Here is a 17,545-nt window from a genome sequence, read left to right on the forward strand (position 1 = left end):
CAACATTAAACCTAGATATTAGGGGACATTAGGCATTATGGTACACGACTTCTCCAGCAGTTTGTAGATGGCAACCCATGACGTAAACAGGTATTCAAAATGGGCCCTTCATACCGAGTAATTACCGGTTAAAAATAAAGAAATGTGCCAAATAATTTTTATGCCAAAATTAGACTCAGACTCCGTAAACACTGAGCGATTCTTAGCCTAGATTCATGCAAATGAACTTCGGAATGGCAACTGAAGCATTGATTACTCAGTGCTCATGTCTGAAAAGAATTTGAACTGAATCTGCATGTGAAGCAGTCAGCTCAAGCTCTGTTCAGTGACCCAATTCCCAGACAACATAATTGGGAAAAGTTTATATTTGTAGTAAAGTATTATCAGCAAATGATCAAATTTTTAACCGCAATTAAAAGAAATAGGTGAACAAGATTGTTAACTCATTTTCGATTACACGGTCTGGACTACACAAATGTGTAAGGAAACCCCAGACTTGAGGTTTTTGATAATCAGTATCAATAAATTGAAGCCCCAGTAAAGAAGTGGATGTAGACGATTGTGGCCATGCGTGCTCTGGACACTTCCTACGACCGAGTTATAACAGCCATTCTGTCAATTGGCGAAATAAGAATACACGACTATTGAAACAATTCGTTTTATTTGAAACTTTCTGCAGCACAAATGTTTTATTTATTTGACCTTCTTCTTGGGGCGGAGATTGTTGGTGTGCCCACATTTCTTCTTACGGCAGTTCACTGCACGTGGGTGAAGACGTGCATAGCACCTAAAACAAAAGATCAAGAGTCAGTACTGGATAGCAGGGCTACATTGCTTTTCGGTATCCTCGCAATAACAAATGCTAACAGTTACGAAATACAATTCAGTAAAATACATACTCTTATGCTGCGTTTTGCCTGTTTGCATAGTTTTGAGGCACTAAATTGTCACAAAGTCAGACTATATATCACATACACTGGGTGGCTTTCATGTGATTACAGCCTGAAAATAGTAATCCTTTACACAAATAGCTCAGCATAATGTACTTAATGCAGTTAGCTTTTAAAAGTCAAACGTACTTCTCCAGCCTTTCAACAGAGAAAATAAGACAGCGAGTTGCCAAGTCGTATCCTACTTTCCAACTATACTTTTCCTGGAGCATCTCAATCGTGTAATCCTGATAGTAATGACTAAAACAAAGGGGTACCTTATTGCAAAATGCTTTGGTTCCACCCCCATGGAACGAACATACAGAAGTGTGGAGGAATGGGAATTGGACCTAGGGGTAATGGCAAAGCACCTGGCCATAGCTATGCAAGAACCATTGTTGAAAGGCAACACAAACTATGACATACAGACCCTTCTCTTCACCTCCACATTACTGTGGGCTCAAGATGGGGGACAGGTAGAACAGGCAATGTTTTGTTCACCATCGGACTCCGACCCCCCCCCCTCCCAGCTGCAGCCACAAAATAAGGTACACCTCAAGGGCCATTGGCTAGTGTTGCTGTGACAATATGTTGGGTGTCTGTTGCCCACTGTGCCTCTTGATGGTCTCAATTTCGCTCAGAAAATACAGATTGTGTATTTGGTATTTTCATAATTGCCAGCAATGCATTGTTACTTTACAACTCACATTAGTTTACCAAGGGGGTGGAGTATTAAAAACACGAACAGAAATCAAATGTAAAGGCTGTATAAACAAGCAGTCTGTATTGTGTAATCTGCCAGACATAGCATATACAGCTTTTCTTTTACATAAATTGCCTCTTTGTCATAATCTGGGCTTACGCTGGGGTTCTGTACTCGCCAGCCTTAACTATATGTACGTAACTGAGTAAGGGATCTGCCTTCCATATGGAATATTTCCTGGTCATAAATTATGAAGAGGTGGTAAGCTACATCCAGAAGTGGAATGTAGTAAATTGACATACTAACACCTTCAAATGTGGGACTCCCACAACCGCAGAATTGATGCCACCAACTAACATCTAAATGTGAGCAAGTCTAGAGCCACAAGTGATCTTCCTCACATGTGTGTAGGGTGGATAAGCTTGCCCATTTTCAGGATAGCATTATGAATGTACTGTACTTCAAAAAAAGGTTAGGTGTTCTAAAGCACAGAAATGGGGCAGCTACACCTTTAGGTCCCAATACAGACTCCTTGCAAAAAGGCATCAACCTGCACTTAATTTAGCAAAACAAACATTTTTAATACAGCTTCACAAAGCAGAAAAACATACTTGCGGCAAATCATTTTGTCGCAGTTGTACTTCTGAGCGAGCTGACGCAGAGAGGGCTCAATAATGCCACCTCGAAGACGTAGCACCAGATGCAAAGTGGACTCTGAAACGACAGAATTAGAAACAGTTAACGGCAATATGATCTGAAAAGGGTTAGCATGTATGAAGGAATGAGTTCTACATACAAAACTACATGTAAACATTAGGTGTTAACCAGGTTATGCGGTTTGGTTAAAAATAAGGTGAGCAAAAATTTTACATTATAGAGTCCCCACAGCGTATTTCCTTCCTGCAAGCACCTGTATGCACCCAATCAAGCGGTTTGCCAGGATTTCAAGTTTAAATAGAAATTCAATATAGCATACCTTTCTGAATATTGTAGTCAGAGAGAGTACGTCCATCTTCAAGCTGTTTGCCAGCAAAAATCAAACGTTGCTGATCAGGTGGGATACCTAGAAGAAAAGCATTTCCCAACAGTTAATTACTAAACACAAAAATTAAGCAAACTTGCTTTTACAATTATTGTAGATTTGAACTATTCGCATATATGGGGAAAAGGAATGCACATTTTGTTTGACTACAGTAAGATTAATGGTCTTATGCCCAGTTAGGTTGAACCTATGCCTGACCTACACCACCCAACCACCCACCATTTTACCCCAGTGGGTCTAAATCTGCACCTTCAGAGAAATGTAGGTGAACGGAAAAGTAGTGTTTTTCTAACCAGTTGGTTGCAACCATTCACTGGAGCTGCCAAAACGCCACATCAGGATGTTGCATTGTGAAAACATTACCACATTGAAAATATTATTGTGCTGATATTGTGTGCAATACGCAAAAACAGGTGCAGATTCAGTTTATTAAGCTTCTAAAAAACAAGCATAATTGCACTTTAAGCATTAACCATTCTGTGGTTCGCCATTTTGTAAATCCTTAACGTCCATCACCATTACGGATACTAGAAAATATTTAACAGCCTACAGGCAGAAATAGCCTAAAAGGTAATTCCCTGTAAAGCACAACTCTGGGGAACTTGTGTGTGCGCGCACGCAAGTAGAGTACAACAGGCTTCGTTCAGACGTTTATTCATAATTTGCTTAATTAACTTGCTTGACTACAAACAGACAGGACCCTTTTGACAACAATCAATTAAGTTCTTGAGGGAAATGACATTACCTTCCAGTAATAGGTGGTCATTACGAGTTTGCCGGTCCGAGAACTTTGGTACCGCAAGCTTGCCAGTACTGTGGTTGCCGAACCAGCAAACTACGAGATCTGCTTGCAGGTGCCATTACAGCCGCCAGGTTTGTCCTGGCAGCCGTACGAGCACCCACGAGCAGAGCATGTCTGATGCACTGGCACTATTCTCAATGGTGCATCCAACCTCCCCATTGAGCCCTATGGGGCACAAATGGGAACAGGGAGTAATGCATTCCAGCGCCTGGGCAATTACCGGGTCCTGCTGGGCCGTAATGACCCGGTAATTGCCCAGTCGTGGGTGCTGGAAAAAACTGCAAGTTTGGTAGCAGCCTGCCGGTTTTACGTCTGCAACCATTGGTTCTCCAGATGTTTTGGACTACAAATCACAAGTTCTAGCCAGCATAGCCAATGACAAAGGATCATGGGAGTTTTATTACAAAACATCCGGGGAGCTGCAGGTTGCAGACCCCTGCTGCCATCCTAGGTTTTACTCCGCCTTCTCTACTGGGACACGAGCAAGGGAAAGCTTGTGTAGCAGCCAGTTTCCTAGCTTAGGTCAATCTCTCACTCAAAAAAACCAGGAGGAGAGAAAACACCCCAACACTGTCCACTATCTGTAAGCAAGAGTGAACGCCCGAAATCGAAGGGACTATAAGACGGTGGGTATGCATTACACTGGGGAGTTCATAATTCCCACAGTACTTCCATGTGGGAGGCATCTATGACCGTGCTATTAAAAGCCAGCAAGGACCTGAACCGAATCTTATAAGCAGATTCACTGTAACATGACACAAACATTAGGTAAGGTTATTGCGCAACAATGGCATTGATGGTGCCTAGATTAGTGCACCTACTGTGGGTTTGTTTTGGGGAGGGCGAGGAAGAGAAACGCTGATTAACTTCAGAAGGTTACACTATTAAGGAGCAGGTACGCCAAACCAAAGAGTTTGGGTTAGTAGCTAGAGACGCAATAAATGAGTTTTACTCCCTGGAATGGCTCTGGAAATTGGATAAGGGAACTCATGCATGGTATCCCTTATAATTCACGCTGGCACTGGAACCGCTAGCCGGATATTTTAGAAAGTATATTACGGATTAGGATATGTGGAATACTTCGCTGACCCCTAGGTTAGGTCATCAATCCTTTGACATTTGAATGGCACCTATACACAGGTGTTTCCAGGTGCCAGAAGACAAGATGTGGGTAGAGACAGGCCTCCAGATAAGGCGCGTACCAGGCCTTTTTGTGCATGGAAATCTTGTAAATACGACGCTTTATTATTTTCCTGTGTACATTTAAACACAAGTTTAGAGCAGATGGCAGTGCAAAGTTGAGGTTACTGGACAGAAACCTTCTTTGGATTTTTATCTACATGGATGTAATTGCAGGCCATGAATAAAAGCCTCTGAAGCCCTTCAAAAAAAAAAAAGAAACTGCACACTGAGGTTCATTTCCATTCAGCTTCTGCTGTGTTACTGCTCATGTAGCAAACAAAAGCACTGCATATTTTCCTAGCATTTTAGGATTGTAAAATTAAGATGGAAAACTAAGTTGCAATTGAGAATTAATATTTTGTAACAAATGCTTTTTTCCCCAGTGAGAGCAAACCAGTAGTGCACAATTGTATTTTTCAGAGTTCCTGTGCTGTGTGCATAATAATCCATGTGGGGGACGATCATATAAACTCCCATTTAGTGTGTAAAATGACTATGCACGTTCTAGTTTACATCCATTCAACCTTGCAGTCCATGGGTACATACTAAATGGTCAGTGGCAGCAAGTCTTTGTTCAAGGGTGAGTGACTGTCATTACACCAATCACAGGTGTTCTAGCCTCTCAAATCTTCAAGACTAGAATTAAAACATCTAAAACCTTACTCCAGGAAGTGCAAGCGCTGTTCAAAAACAAATAAAAGTTATATTTGTAGTTTAAATAGAAACTCAGCAAAACCTAATCCGGATAGGTATTTAACTTTATGTAGTGCTTCATACATGGGTCTGTCCAACCTCTAGGAACTGATTAGTATACCTCAGTCGATAGTTAACCGACCTCTGAAGGATGTTAGCCAATAAGATAGCTCAGCCGGTTGAGCACTCAATCGCTGCAATCTCTGCGTGATCTGTAGGTTGCAGGTTCGAATCCTGGCAAGGCCAACTCAAGTCATTCATCCTTTCAAGGTCGATAAAGGAGTAGCAAATTCGGTTTGGTGATAATTGTGATGAATGTACCACTATGTAATTGGCTAGGTTTTTGTGTTCAACATTTAAATATATACACGAGATAGAATGGCCAGACCTCAGAAATAATGAAAGGTGTATTCTGTCACAATGCAGAAAGCTGCTGCATAGTATCCCATACAGTTTCTGCACACGTCTGCTGAATGTCAAATACATTTTACTCTTGCAAAGGAGAAAAGTCAATTTTACTATCACATTTACTCACAAAGTTTAAAATTAGGCAGTAAAATACTCCCACCTCAAAATCTTATCTGGAGCACTGGGTAGGGACATGGGAATCAATAAAGTGGAACAGCAATATTGGCCTTGTGCCGATCCTACTGTGCAAGTGCACGACAACGATGGTAAGTGCTGGGAGGGCCAAGGAGGCAAGGGCCTGGGGAAAAGTGTGGGGGCGGAGGGGGAAAGGAGGTTCAGTGCGGTGGGCAGGGAGAACCAACTTGGCCTAGTAGGGGAAGGGAGCCGAGGCCAAGTGCTGGGAAAGGATGTTGTGGGACTGGTAGGGGGATGCTCTGGCCCCTGTATGACTGAGTGACCAGACCCCAGTCGCATAAGTAGTTGAAGTTAGCAGCGTGAGGGGTCCGGGGCTACACAGGAGATGAGAGAAAAGAAAGTCTCAAAGTTTCCGGCTCAAGCAAAGGGGGAGGGGAGGGACACGGGAGAGGCAATGGGGTCGGGGCCGTTCCAGAGAGAGGAACCAGCTGAGGAAAGGGATCTACCGCCAGCTTTCTGGTTGGAGAAACGTTTGACCTGCCTGAGTTGGAGCCAGAAAACCCAAGGAATCCGGGGCGAGGTATTTAGGGAGGGAAAACGGAATGCAAAGAGGGCCCAGGCCACAGACAGCCTTGTGGAGCCAGTTGAGAGTTTAGGGCAGGAGAGATGCAGTCCCTGTGCTTGAAACCAAGAGTAAGTCTGGCAGTCCTATTCTGGATTAGTTTCGAGGGGGCGAAAGGAAGTAAGGCAGGTTGAGGAAGAGGCTGTTGCAGTAGTAAGGCCTAGAGAGAAGCAGGACTCTCTAGACGCCGATATGTAGAATGCCACTGAGGAGATGCAGCAAGGTCCCTGGTGTGTGTAGGGAGAGGAGTCAAAGATGATACCAAGGTTTTTTGCCTCAGAAGCGGGTGAGGGGAGATGACCCAAGGAGTCTGGCCAGAAAGCAGGGGGCAAGCAAGGAGCAGGCGTCCCAATTAGAAGGATCTGTCTTAATGGCATTATGGCAGAGATCATTGGCAGAGCACCATGCCTGAATAGCGGTCAGGCAGTCTGGTATGAGAGATGAGCTATAACAAGGCAGCTTGAAGGAGAGCTGTGCGTCATCTACGTAACACTGGAAATGAGGGGAGAAAGTAGAAATCAAGAGGGCAAGGAATGTCCAGATTGCATTTGAAGTGTTAAGCAATTTCAGAAAATGGATCGGGGTTCTTAGTGAGAATGGAAAAGTCTATATTGTTTCGAACTATGGGGAAAAGATGCTACCCATCTGGAGGATATAGTGGGATCTCGTTCTTATGCTACCCGGATATACAAATATTACATGAGATTGAGGAGACTTGCATATAACAGCAAGGGCTTGGACGGGTATTGGGGACGCAGTAGATTTTTGAAAATGTTTACTGTTGTCGTTAATGGCAAGAATAACTTTTTCGATGGTGGTCCTCCCAAGACCATTGTACTATTTAACATTCCATAAGCGATATTCTTTAAAATGTTGGATGCAAAGATATGGGAGTTATTGTGGGGCACAGGAAGGCAGAGGGTAGCCCTGGAGTCACTCAGACGTCTGCTATGGACCACGTATCGACGTGGCGAGATTATGTGGTTGGGGCATCTCCTCAGATGGACAACTGCTCTCTTTTGAACTGCGGAGGGGCAAATACGATATGCAGCAGGGTTCCTTTTTGGCATACACACGAGTGGGGTAAGAGGTTGGTTGGCTTTTTGGAGACATTCGGAGGAGGCGGGGAAGGAATAAGCAATATTGTAGCCGATTAGCTACGGGGCAGTGGCTATATATAAAGAGCCTACAAAGGGTTCTAAGAGCAGATAGCGCGGGGGGAACTGAGTGAAGGCCAAATGGGAAAAAGGTTGGGTTTGCGCTATCAGAATCGGGAACAAGTGAAAAAGACATTGAGAAATGCATGATTCCGGTTGATTCAGTTCACTATTAACACATGGTGTAAATGGCCTTCGAGATTACACGCCATTAACCAACCAGGTGCCCCTCAGCTATCCACATGTGGGGGGAGTTGCCAGGGTTTTGGTATATAAATATGGAAGTGCCCAGTGATCTCTACATATTGGGAAGGGGCTTTTGCCATGATTAACTCGTGCAGGGATCATACAAATGTACACCACCTGTTTGCTTGTTAATGTTAAAGGATATTTGTACCGCGCACTGTCACCACCGGAGTGGTCCCCTTGCGTTCTGAAAGAGGGAGGAGGTGGGGGTTGAGTTAGTGGGAATAGGTTGGAAAAGTGCAAGAAAGCAGCGATTTGCTGTTGGCAGCCTCAGCCCGGTGGGTCCGTTGGCTGGGCGTGGGGTGTTTTACGATCGGTAGTCGTGTGCTGTTGTGCAAGTCTATGTGCGGTTTTGTTTTGTTGTTGCAGTGTAGTGAAGTTTGTGCGGATTGCCGCGTTTTAGGCTTGTGTTTGGTTAGAGTTTTAGCTGTGTAAGCAGAGGGGTGAAATTGTTAGTGGATTGGTTAGTTGGCCTTTCTGTCCTTGCAGTTATGTCTAGGTGTGATGCTTGCTATCATTCATTATTCCATTCGAGTGTGTAGTGCTTGCCAATTCAAAATGCTGTCTCTATGTGAGGAGGCTAGTGATCATGATTTCATCCGGGTGTTGCCCTCGTCATCATTACGGTTTCATCTAAGTGTGGCATGTGCTAACATTCATAATCCTGTCTAGATAATTGAGAATTCAATCTAAGTGTAGTACATGCCAACATTCACATTTCTATCTAGATGCGTCACAGGCTAAATTGAGAATTCCATCTAAGTGTGGTAAATGCAGCAAAGCAGATGAAGCATTTGCAGCAAAGCAAGACGAAAAAACCAAGAACAGGTTCAAATTTTGTACAGGACCAAAGAAAATTATTTTGATTCTTATGTGCACCAACGAGCCAGGAAAAGCCTACAAGTTAAATGGGCTGAAAAAAAAGCCAGAAACTATTCTACTAAACATTTTTTATGATCAGCAAGGAGCAAGGGTTTAGGTTGGAAGAAACTTGATCCCTTTGCCAGTACCCGAATGACTTGTCTCCATTACGATTTTCTACAGAGAACAGGGATCCCCCCGCCAGCAATGTCCTCTACTGCTATGGATGCGCCTAGAAGACAGAAGTCGTCCCATTTTGTTGTATTTGTTTCTATTATTTTTGTCACATTGGTCTGAAAGTGTCGACCTTAGAAAAAGAGCAAGTCCTCTAAAGGGACAAATCATTTTTGTAAAAAGAAGCCCATAAGACATAAGGCCAAAAAAATGACAGGCAAATGTATTTATTGCCTAGAAATTACACAGGTGAATCTGTTTATTGAAACCACACCTGGTCCTGGTACCAGACAGCATACAGTAAGAAAAAAGTAAATGGGTACGCAAAAGTCGCTTTTGCATAAAAATAACCAAATGATATGATAGGAGGCAGGGATGTTCAAAACATCTAATCGAGGTTTAGCAGGAAGGAATGTTTAAAGGTCAGATAAATGATAGGTTTTAAAGGGTTGGGTTGAAAGGAAAAATATTGACGATTGAAAAATAGTGCCTAAGATTTATCTTACATGTGGGGAGAAATAACCCTATATACCTGCAGAATTGGAAAAGGCGGGATAAAAGAAACACATGGTACTATTCCTGTTGATTTTAGCTAAGGCAGGTGGCTACTTCATGGGAAAGCTATAAAGGCCCACCGATACAACAATGGATTAGAGACGTTCAGAGACTTGGCCTGGCCTAATCTGTAATTCCGCATAAACGGACGAGAGGATGGGGAGGGGAGATAATGGGGAGGCAGAAGTTTAATTGATGCCAGCATCAGATACAAGAACACTGAGGGGAAGTGGCTGAAAGGGGTGACTTCAGAACAGAGGACGTGGGGGGGAGCAATCAGAATAGGGTTGGGCGAATGGTGTTTGGATGAGTATTCAGCACGCTGGGAGGGAGAAGGGCTGAGACCAGCAATGAGGGATGGGTGAATCCGGAAATGGCAACCGACAAAGTTAAATATATGTAATTGGGGCAGTAATGCAGCAATTGTATTATTTGTTGCAACTTTTATGTGGAAAATAAAAGATCGAAAAAGCTTACCTTCTTTGTCCTGGATTTTTGCCTTGACATTTTCGATTGTATCACTAGCCTCGACCTCTAAGGTGATGGTTTTACCAGTGAGGGTTTTCACAAAGATCTGCATTTTGACACCCAAGGACTACCTGAAAAATAGAGTGCGTTATATTTTAAGAGTTGGACGTACATGGAGGTCCATTCACCCCGCGCCCCCATTTTTAACATGCAAAAAAAGCAATAATTGGATGTAGCTACGCATAGGTAATCTAAGCAAAAACGTGGCCGTTCACTGAATGCATGTGTTCAAAAGGGTCTTAAGACTTGTCCAACAGCATACCACGAACCTGCCACTACAGACCCTGGACTGTACTGTCGAGAATGAAAAGAGTGGGCCCATTGACAACCAAAGGAATAGCCCATTATTCACATCACTGTTCCATGTGCCTTCACTATTTTTTCAATGGGTTTTTTACAAAAATGTTTCACTGAAATCGCAAAATGTTGCCCCCCTCAAGCCCCTTTTTACTATTCCCGCCCCCTAACCCTGTATATGCACTTCCCACCCCCTATATTTTCAGCTAAACGTTTGCTAAAAAAAAACATTTTTAAAAAGGAAAAATTGCTGTGAATGAAACAGTATATAGTGCATACATGCAAAAAGTTTCAATAGGCCACCGAGCGCATTACGAGTGACTTTAGCAGCAACTTCAGCTTGCCAATCAACATACCAAGGAAGGTGAAGTGGGGTGCACAATCCTCAAGTCCTGAGACTTGAGTACTGGACCTCGAACAAAGAAAAACACTGACGAGCAGGTTCTAGAAGGTGTTGCACTGGAGCCCACGCTCCCTGAAAGAACGCCCCCAAATGAAGGGGCTGAGGAAAAACAATGCATAGGGTTACAGCAGAAAAAGAACCTGGCCAAGATGGGAAGGGGTCAGTTGAAAACGCAAAAACGAAATACATGGATGTCAACAGGACTAAGACCGCAGCATTTGACCAAAAAAAGAACGTACTACGTCATACTGCTGGAATAAAATTGACAATCTCTTCGCAGGAAAGACTGAGTAATGCGTTTGCATGGAGACCCACTTCCAGCATTGCTAACGAAAAGATCGGGCAGTCTGAATTATTGGACAAATTATTATTGGAAACATTTTCACTAGAGCTCGAAAAATCAATGCAGCCACAGAAAGAGCTGCAGGAGCAAGATAAAGCGACTGCAAGACCAATTAAATGGAATTGGGTATGCTCTCATAACATACCCGAGAAAGTAATTGACCATAAAGCATCACAAACCCGAGATGGGCAAACGGTTAAGGATGTCAAAGTGGTGAAAATTAGGTAAGAAATACTGAAACAAGGCTGTAAAAAATAAATATAAGTCCACAAAGAAATATCAAAGGAAAATGATTTTACAGTAATTACAACATTAACTACCGTGCTAGCACCGTTCATGAAACTGTATGAGGAGATGGTGAGAGGATGAGACAATACAGCTGTGTTGGCATTGGCCCTGCTACATTCAAAAATTCTACACGTGGAAGGATTCGTGATGGGAATCCAAAAAGCTTCACAGTTCTGCCAATGTAGCATCATCACTGCAAGAGATACTAAAACCTATAAAGAAAGAAACTAGAAGACAATCGAGTCTGTTGGTGCAGCAGATATAAATGCCCAAATTACATATCAGGAGCCGAGAACTTATGAACAAAACAGGCACAAAAAGGTACATGGCAATTAAAATTCAAGACCAGTTGAAGAGAAGGCGGATATGTTGGGAGGGCACCTTGAGAATTATAAAAATCAGTACTAAGGTGCATGAGGAGACAACACTGCATAATTAAGCGGAGTTCAAAGTTGTACGAGCCCAAAGTTCGAATAAGAACATGTTACCACTAAATGGAAGAGAATACGGGTTATTCGCTGAGGATGAATACCGCAAACAAGAACTCCCAATTGCAACAGGAAGAACTGGAGAAAAAGGTGTCCAATTTTTGAAAAACATGAGCACGGAGAAGTAAACAGTAAGAGTGCCAAGATAATGGTAACCAAAAATAAAAATTCGAAGAAAAGGAACAGCCGAGAAACAAAACTAAAAATATGGCAGTGGAAAGAAAAAACCAAAGGAAGCAAAAGCTTCATTACAAATATTGGATGGCCAATAAGTAGGCCACAAGAAAACAAAAACAGTGAAGTGGCACCAAAGAAACTGAAAAAAATTACAAGTGGAGGATCAATCCACAATAGAGGAAAAAAAATTACAAGTGGAGGATCAATCCACAATAGAGGAACTATTTGATCTATTGGATCTCTCCACGTATTCAATTACGTTGTTGGAACAACTAGATGAATCCTCAACCTTATGTGAACTGGAATCAATAGGAAACCTGAGTGGACTGGTAGACCAATCGGGCCAGAAGCTGTTGGGTTTAAGTTAATGTGAAGGCTCCCGGGATGATAAGTGGAAAAGCTGAGGCGAACAAAAGGAAGAATGCACCGCAAAAGCAGCTAAAGGAAAAAAGAAGGTGCAAGGCAATGTTGCACAAAAATTACAAATTATTGAATCGGAACAAAAAAAGTTAGCAGCACCAAAGAGACAGGATATAAGTAAAGAAATATGTATTGAGAGAAAAGAATTGATAGAGAGGTAATAAAGCAGCAAGCAAAGTTGAAGAAAAATATATCTCCCCGCTAAGAATAATAAAGAAGAATTAAACTATACAGCATAAGGCTGAGCCATAGTACATTGAATAGATGTGGATGACGCCAGTTTAATGGTAAAAAGATGCATACCAGTGGACAACGGCCTAATTAGAAATAGGGTTAATGTCCCAAGATTACTTCATCATATTCCAGAGTGGAGACCGCTGACTACCAAAGATTTGGTCACCATCGAATTCCCACAACAGGATCGCACGGACAAAGTAATCATCCATTCTATACCCAATGATCAAATTATCATTGCTCAAATTAGCATATCAGCTAAGGCCACTTGGATTCGATTGTCTGCAAATGTAAAGGGTGCCCGCAGTTACGACCCAAGAAATAAATAACAGTAAAATGGGAAAGGAAAAATAAAAATGAATGGAAATCAGGACAAAGCGAGTAAATTGAAGTGTCATGAAGGAAATGAAAGGACATGAAAAGTAATAAGATGGAAGAGGAAAACTGAGAAGAGCAAAGAAAATGGTTGGCAGGACTGCTTGCGACGAAGATGAATAAAGCATAGAATTGACCATCTGAGGAAAATGATGTTTTAACACTTGGATGCTGGAACACTCAGGGGGAGGGGGCATTTATATCAAGCAGGGGCAGGAACACACAGCATATGATTTAATATGCATGCAAGAAACCTGGATAAGGGAACCCACTGATTTATGGTTACACAATACATTTGAACCCAGCGACAAAGGGCCCCAAAGGGAGGCTTACTGACGGCAATTAAAAACAGTGCAGTTTGATATATGGAAACACGGAATCCCAAAGCGTACAACATTCAATGTTAATAGGAAAAATTGTTGGTAGAGAAAAAAAAATATATATCCTATACTTATACCTGAACCAAGTAAAAAAAAAGTAGCTTGAAGACTTTCCAGAAAAAAAGTGTTTAGAACTTATAGATGAACAGAAAGACGGTGAATCCACAGTTTATTATGTGGAGACTTGAATGTAAACTGCTGGTCAGAATATGTTTATGAAACGGAAAATGAGCAGATTGAGAACGCCTGTGAGGCAAAGAGGAAAGAATTGGAAAAGAATGATGGTGTCAAACCTCTATCTAGTGAACGACAACAGACAATGATAAAGCTGGAAAAAACATGGAAAGGAAATAAAACAGGTAAAATCTTAGATTTGTGTCGAAAAATCTACTAAAACATCAAAGAATGGAAGTCATAGAAAAGACAGAAAGTGACCATCTATTGCAGATAACCTGGTGGTCTGAGGAAAGGCAAGGCACATTAAACAAAGGCAGGAAGATGAGCCAAATAAAACAGTGGATTATACAACTATTAAACTGAATTTTAGTAAAGAAAGGGGCAAATAAAACAATTCAACAAACAGGTTTGATAACCTGTAATTGCAATAAAGAAAGAAAAGAATTGAGAAACTTGAAAGTTAGTAGTAAATGTGCTATGGAAAGCCAAACGGATAAAAATATCAATTAGAGAACCATCAACAAAAGATATTACAAATGGACAATGAAACCATGTTATACAACATCAGAAACAAACACTGCAGAGATATGGTCACATAATTTGGAAACCCAAGAAGGAATCATGAGAAATACCTGCAGAGAAGTGGACAAATTATTGTCAGAAGTTTGATGAGAAGGTGAGACGTGTGAACTGGGAACCGTTAAAAATTGAGTAAGGAGTCCTTGTGTGAGGCCATACTGAAGTTAAGTCAAGGGTGCCGAGCCCAGATGGGTTAACAAACGCGCAGTTAAGGCAAAATCCGGAACAATGGGCTGCAATGTTGGCACTATTTAACCATATAAGGTAACAAAGTTGGAAATCATCAATAATACCCATCGATAAAAGCCTAAGATCTAAGCCTAATTATAGGCCCATTGCACTACAGGACGCGGCGGGCAAGATATCTGCCACGTCAGTAGCAAATAAGTAGAATCAGTGGAGCGAAGAAAATAACCAACTAGACAAATGGCAAAGTGGTTTTGTTAAAGGCATAGGTATATCAAAATGTATTTATGATGAATACATTGAAGGCGCAAACGGAAAGAACAAAGGGGAAAAAACTATATAGCCTTCATAGATTTAAGTGAAGCCTTCGACTCCACCGAACGTCCAAAATTATGGAAGAAACTGGCTCACTGGAAGTGCCTAACACCCATTCTGGAAGCAATACAAGACCTATATTCAGGATCATCAATCCGAATTAAATTAGATCAAACTGGCCTATTAAAGGAAAAAAAAAAGGTTTAACACAAGGGTGCCGACTAGCCTTCACGTTTATCTCAGACATTGATCATGCATTAAGATGCTTTCCGCCAAAATTAGGAAGATCACGGATACCAAGACTGTTCTATGCAGATATCTTTATATTAGACCAGACACCAGTCGGGCTTCAGAGGCCATCCATAAATGTACCATCATAAATGGCTTAAAGATCAATCCTCAGAAATCAAGGATAATGGCGTTTGGTGAAAACAAAGAAAGAAACCTGGCAGCTTGAAGGGAGCAGGATTCTCCAAGTACAAGAGTTCACGTACCTGGGTGTGGTTAAAATACCTCAAGTAAAGATGAGCAGCGACTTATAACCCTGAAAGCCAAAAGCAAAGAACTAAGCGAATCAAGGTAAAACACTACTGTAGATTCACAATAAAATCTTTGATCGAGTTCTACAGGTTAAAGGTAGTACTAATTCTGACTTATGGGGCAGAACCAGTACTGTCATTTAAACATGAAAATTGGACAGTCAGGCATTTTCTTGAAAAATGTGATGAGGGTTCGTTCCATCAAGTACGCCTATGCAAGCCCTGAGGATGGAACTGGGCCTAACAGCACTAAAATGTATAGTGCTATGGAAAAACCTAATGCTATACAGAAAATGTATCAGTCCAGGTCAAAGCATTTAAAACGATATACAACACCACGAGTGGAAAAGGAGACGAAACGGTGGTAGAAGATATGCATAGACATACTTTGGGATGTAGATGAAACCTTATTAGGAAACCCCAATAAAAATCAAACTGTATATAGCAGACTGGCACGCTAAACAAGAGGCAAGATATCCATTAAAATGATATAGAAAAAATTACAGACCCTTCTGCCAAGATAAACAATTTCCCAATTGTAGATTAAACTTGTTTCCAACGAGGGCAATAACAAAACAATGGGGAAAGGAAGGAAAGCACATGGGTGTGTAGAGCCAGAGGTGGAAGATCTGAAACATCTGGTAATGTTTTGCCCAAGGTTAAAAGATTAAAAAAAGTTTGATGGAACATATGATGAATGGTGGCTGGAACGGCTGAGAGGAGAACTAATTAGTTTGACCATAGCATTAGTAAAGCTACTGAGAATAATCCTCGAAAAAATTGTGGACCAGGAAAAACATGGAGACAGACGAGATGGATAATCGTAAAATTTGAAAGTTGTCTAAAAATAAGACAAGCCATTGTTTTAACATGTTGGTATGATGAAACATGTAAGAAAAAAGAAGATGTGAATACATTGGTTATAAGGTTGTTTGCGAAAACCAAACCATGAGCAAGCAATGAACAGCAATGAACGTGCTGCACTCTCGCCCCTGCACTTTCCACCCCAGAACTTTGCATTTTAAGCAGACCGGCACTCTCCCAGCCCACCCCCCTACACCCACTTGTTACTGCACTTGCACAATCTGACTGTTATAAAGGCCTAAAAGGACCGTTATTGTTGTCTTTAGCCCCCCCCCTCCCCCTCCATCGTTTTTGTTTTGTGGCACCTTAAAACACCATCTGTTGTATAGGAGCCTTACAACAACCCAACAAATAAAATAAAGATGAGACAAAAGACTCAGGAGTCTAGCTCAGCCCTTTGCGGGTACTGTTGGTGGCTTAGCAATTGGGGACATTAGATCCCCAGGCATGAATGACATTTTAAAATCATTACTGGCAACTTCGGGTGCAAGTACCGAGCATAATTAGGTCAGTGTAAAAGTCAATTAACATCAAAAACTACTGGCGTCTCCAATGCTGGATCTCGCCAGTGGCGTTATTTGGCCCAATTTAACCTAAGCAACTAAGGGTAGGGGTTGACAAACCACTTCGAAATGGTTCATAATAATTCGTAATAGTGCAATTGTACAGCTCTACACGAATAAAAAAGTTATTCACCAACTATGTTTATGTTCCGTAAACCTAACCTAAAATAAAGGGGACATCGGTAGTGCCAAACTACCAACGGTACAGGAAGGCATTTGGACTTGTGGTCACTATATAAATATGCCACTGCAAAATCGCTCACGATACCAGTTTACACAATTCATGAACAGCATTACCCGTCAAATTATTCGCTTAGGCTGCCCCTGAGCCCAGATACATGACAGGTTATCACTGTCAAAACACGCCCGGGTAGTGCCCTCGGCACACCAGCGCATGAGCATGGCGCAAGTATGGCAACGTGGCTCGAACGAAGTCGTTGCAGAGGTTCTCGCCACCAATCACGTCCCCCACTTAATGTGCACACACGCGTACTGCACTCCCACCACGCACACGCTTTTCTTACAATTCGGCCCCGTGATCTTCTCGGGTGCAGAAAGCAGGGACGGACGGGGGGGGAGAGAAAAACGGGCGAGAAGATCGAACACAATGAGAACTATGGTTACGAAAACCTCGCTTTGGGGGCACAACGACTTGTCAAAGTTCGGTTTAAATCAGATCATACAGCCCCAAACTCAGAACACGCCATTACCTGGGGCTCGCCAACGAAAAGGAAGAGCCTGTAACCCAGAATGCCACGTGATTACGCGAAGCCATCATATCCGGTTGGGGGAATGAGGGGATATGTAGTCCAGGGGCGAGGCAGTAAACAAGGTTCAGCGGTCGCTCTTGTCTTCGCTGGACTACATGTTCCATTTCCCC

The 17,545-nt window shown here is 42.2% G+C and overlaps 1 protein-coding gene across 2 annotated transcripts; it reads right to left on the bottom strand.

The window, feature by feature from the left end:
• Positions 1 to 642: 642 nt before the first annotated feature.
• On the bottom strand, positions 643 to 17,491 carry LOC138453092 (ubiquitin-ribosomal protein eL40 fusion protein). 2 transcript variants are annotated; one of them, XM_069605598.1, is made up of 5 exons: positions 17,376 to 17,491; positions 9,987 to 10,108; positions 2,609 to 2,695; positions 2,244 to 2,346; positions 643 to 787 (listed from the first exon to the last, which is right to left on the bottom strand). In XM_069605598.1, exons 2-5 carry the CDS (start codon positions 10,087 to 10,089, stop codon positions 694 to 696), a joined length of 387 nt encoding a protein of 128 aa, XP_069461699.1. In that variant the 5' UTR covers positions 10,090 to 10,108; positions 17,376 to 17,491; the 3' UTR covers positions 643 to 693. The 2 variants fall into 2 exon arrangements, with proteins under 2 accessions (XP_069461699.1, XP_069461700.1); XM_069605599.1 differs by having other exon boundaries at positions 17,190 to 17,377.
• Positions 17,492 to 17,545: the final 54 nt, after the last annotated feature.

Source organism: Ambystoma mexicanum, chromosome 4p (assembly GCF_040938575.1).
Source record: "Ambystoma mexicanum isolate Mex_15411 chromosome 4p, UKY_AmexF1_1, whole genome shotgun sequence".
Classification (NCBI taxonomy): domain Eukaryota; kingdom Metazoa; phylum Chordata; class Amphibia; order Caudata; family Ambystomatidae; genus Ambystoma; species Ambystoma mexicanum.

What these genes read in the sequence shown, in the direction of transcription:
- LOC138453092 (XM_069605598.1), bottom strand. Translation starts at nt 10,089, where the DNA reads ATGCAGATCTTTGTGAAAACCCTCACTGGTAAAACCATCACCTTAGAG. An exon ending in TGACTACAATATTCAGAAAG is followed by an intron (nt 2,347 to 2,608) that starts GTATGCTATATT and finishes CTGTCGTTTCAG; the next exon opens with AGTCCACTTTGCATCTGGTG. An exon ending in GACAAAATGATTTGCCGCAA is followed by an intron (nt 788 to 2,243) that starts GTATGTTTTTCT and finishes CTTTTGTTTTAG; the next exon opens with GTGCTATGCACGTCTTCACC.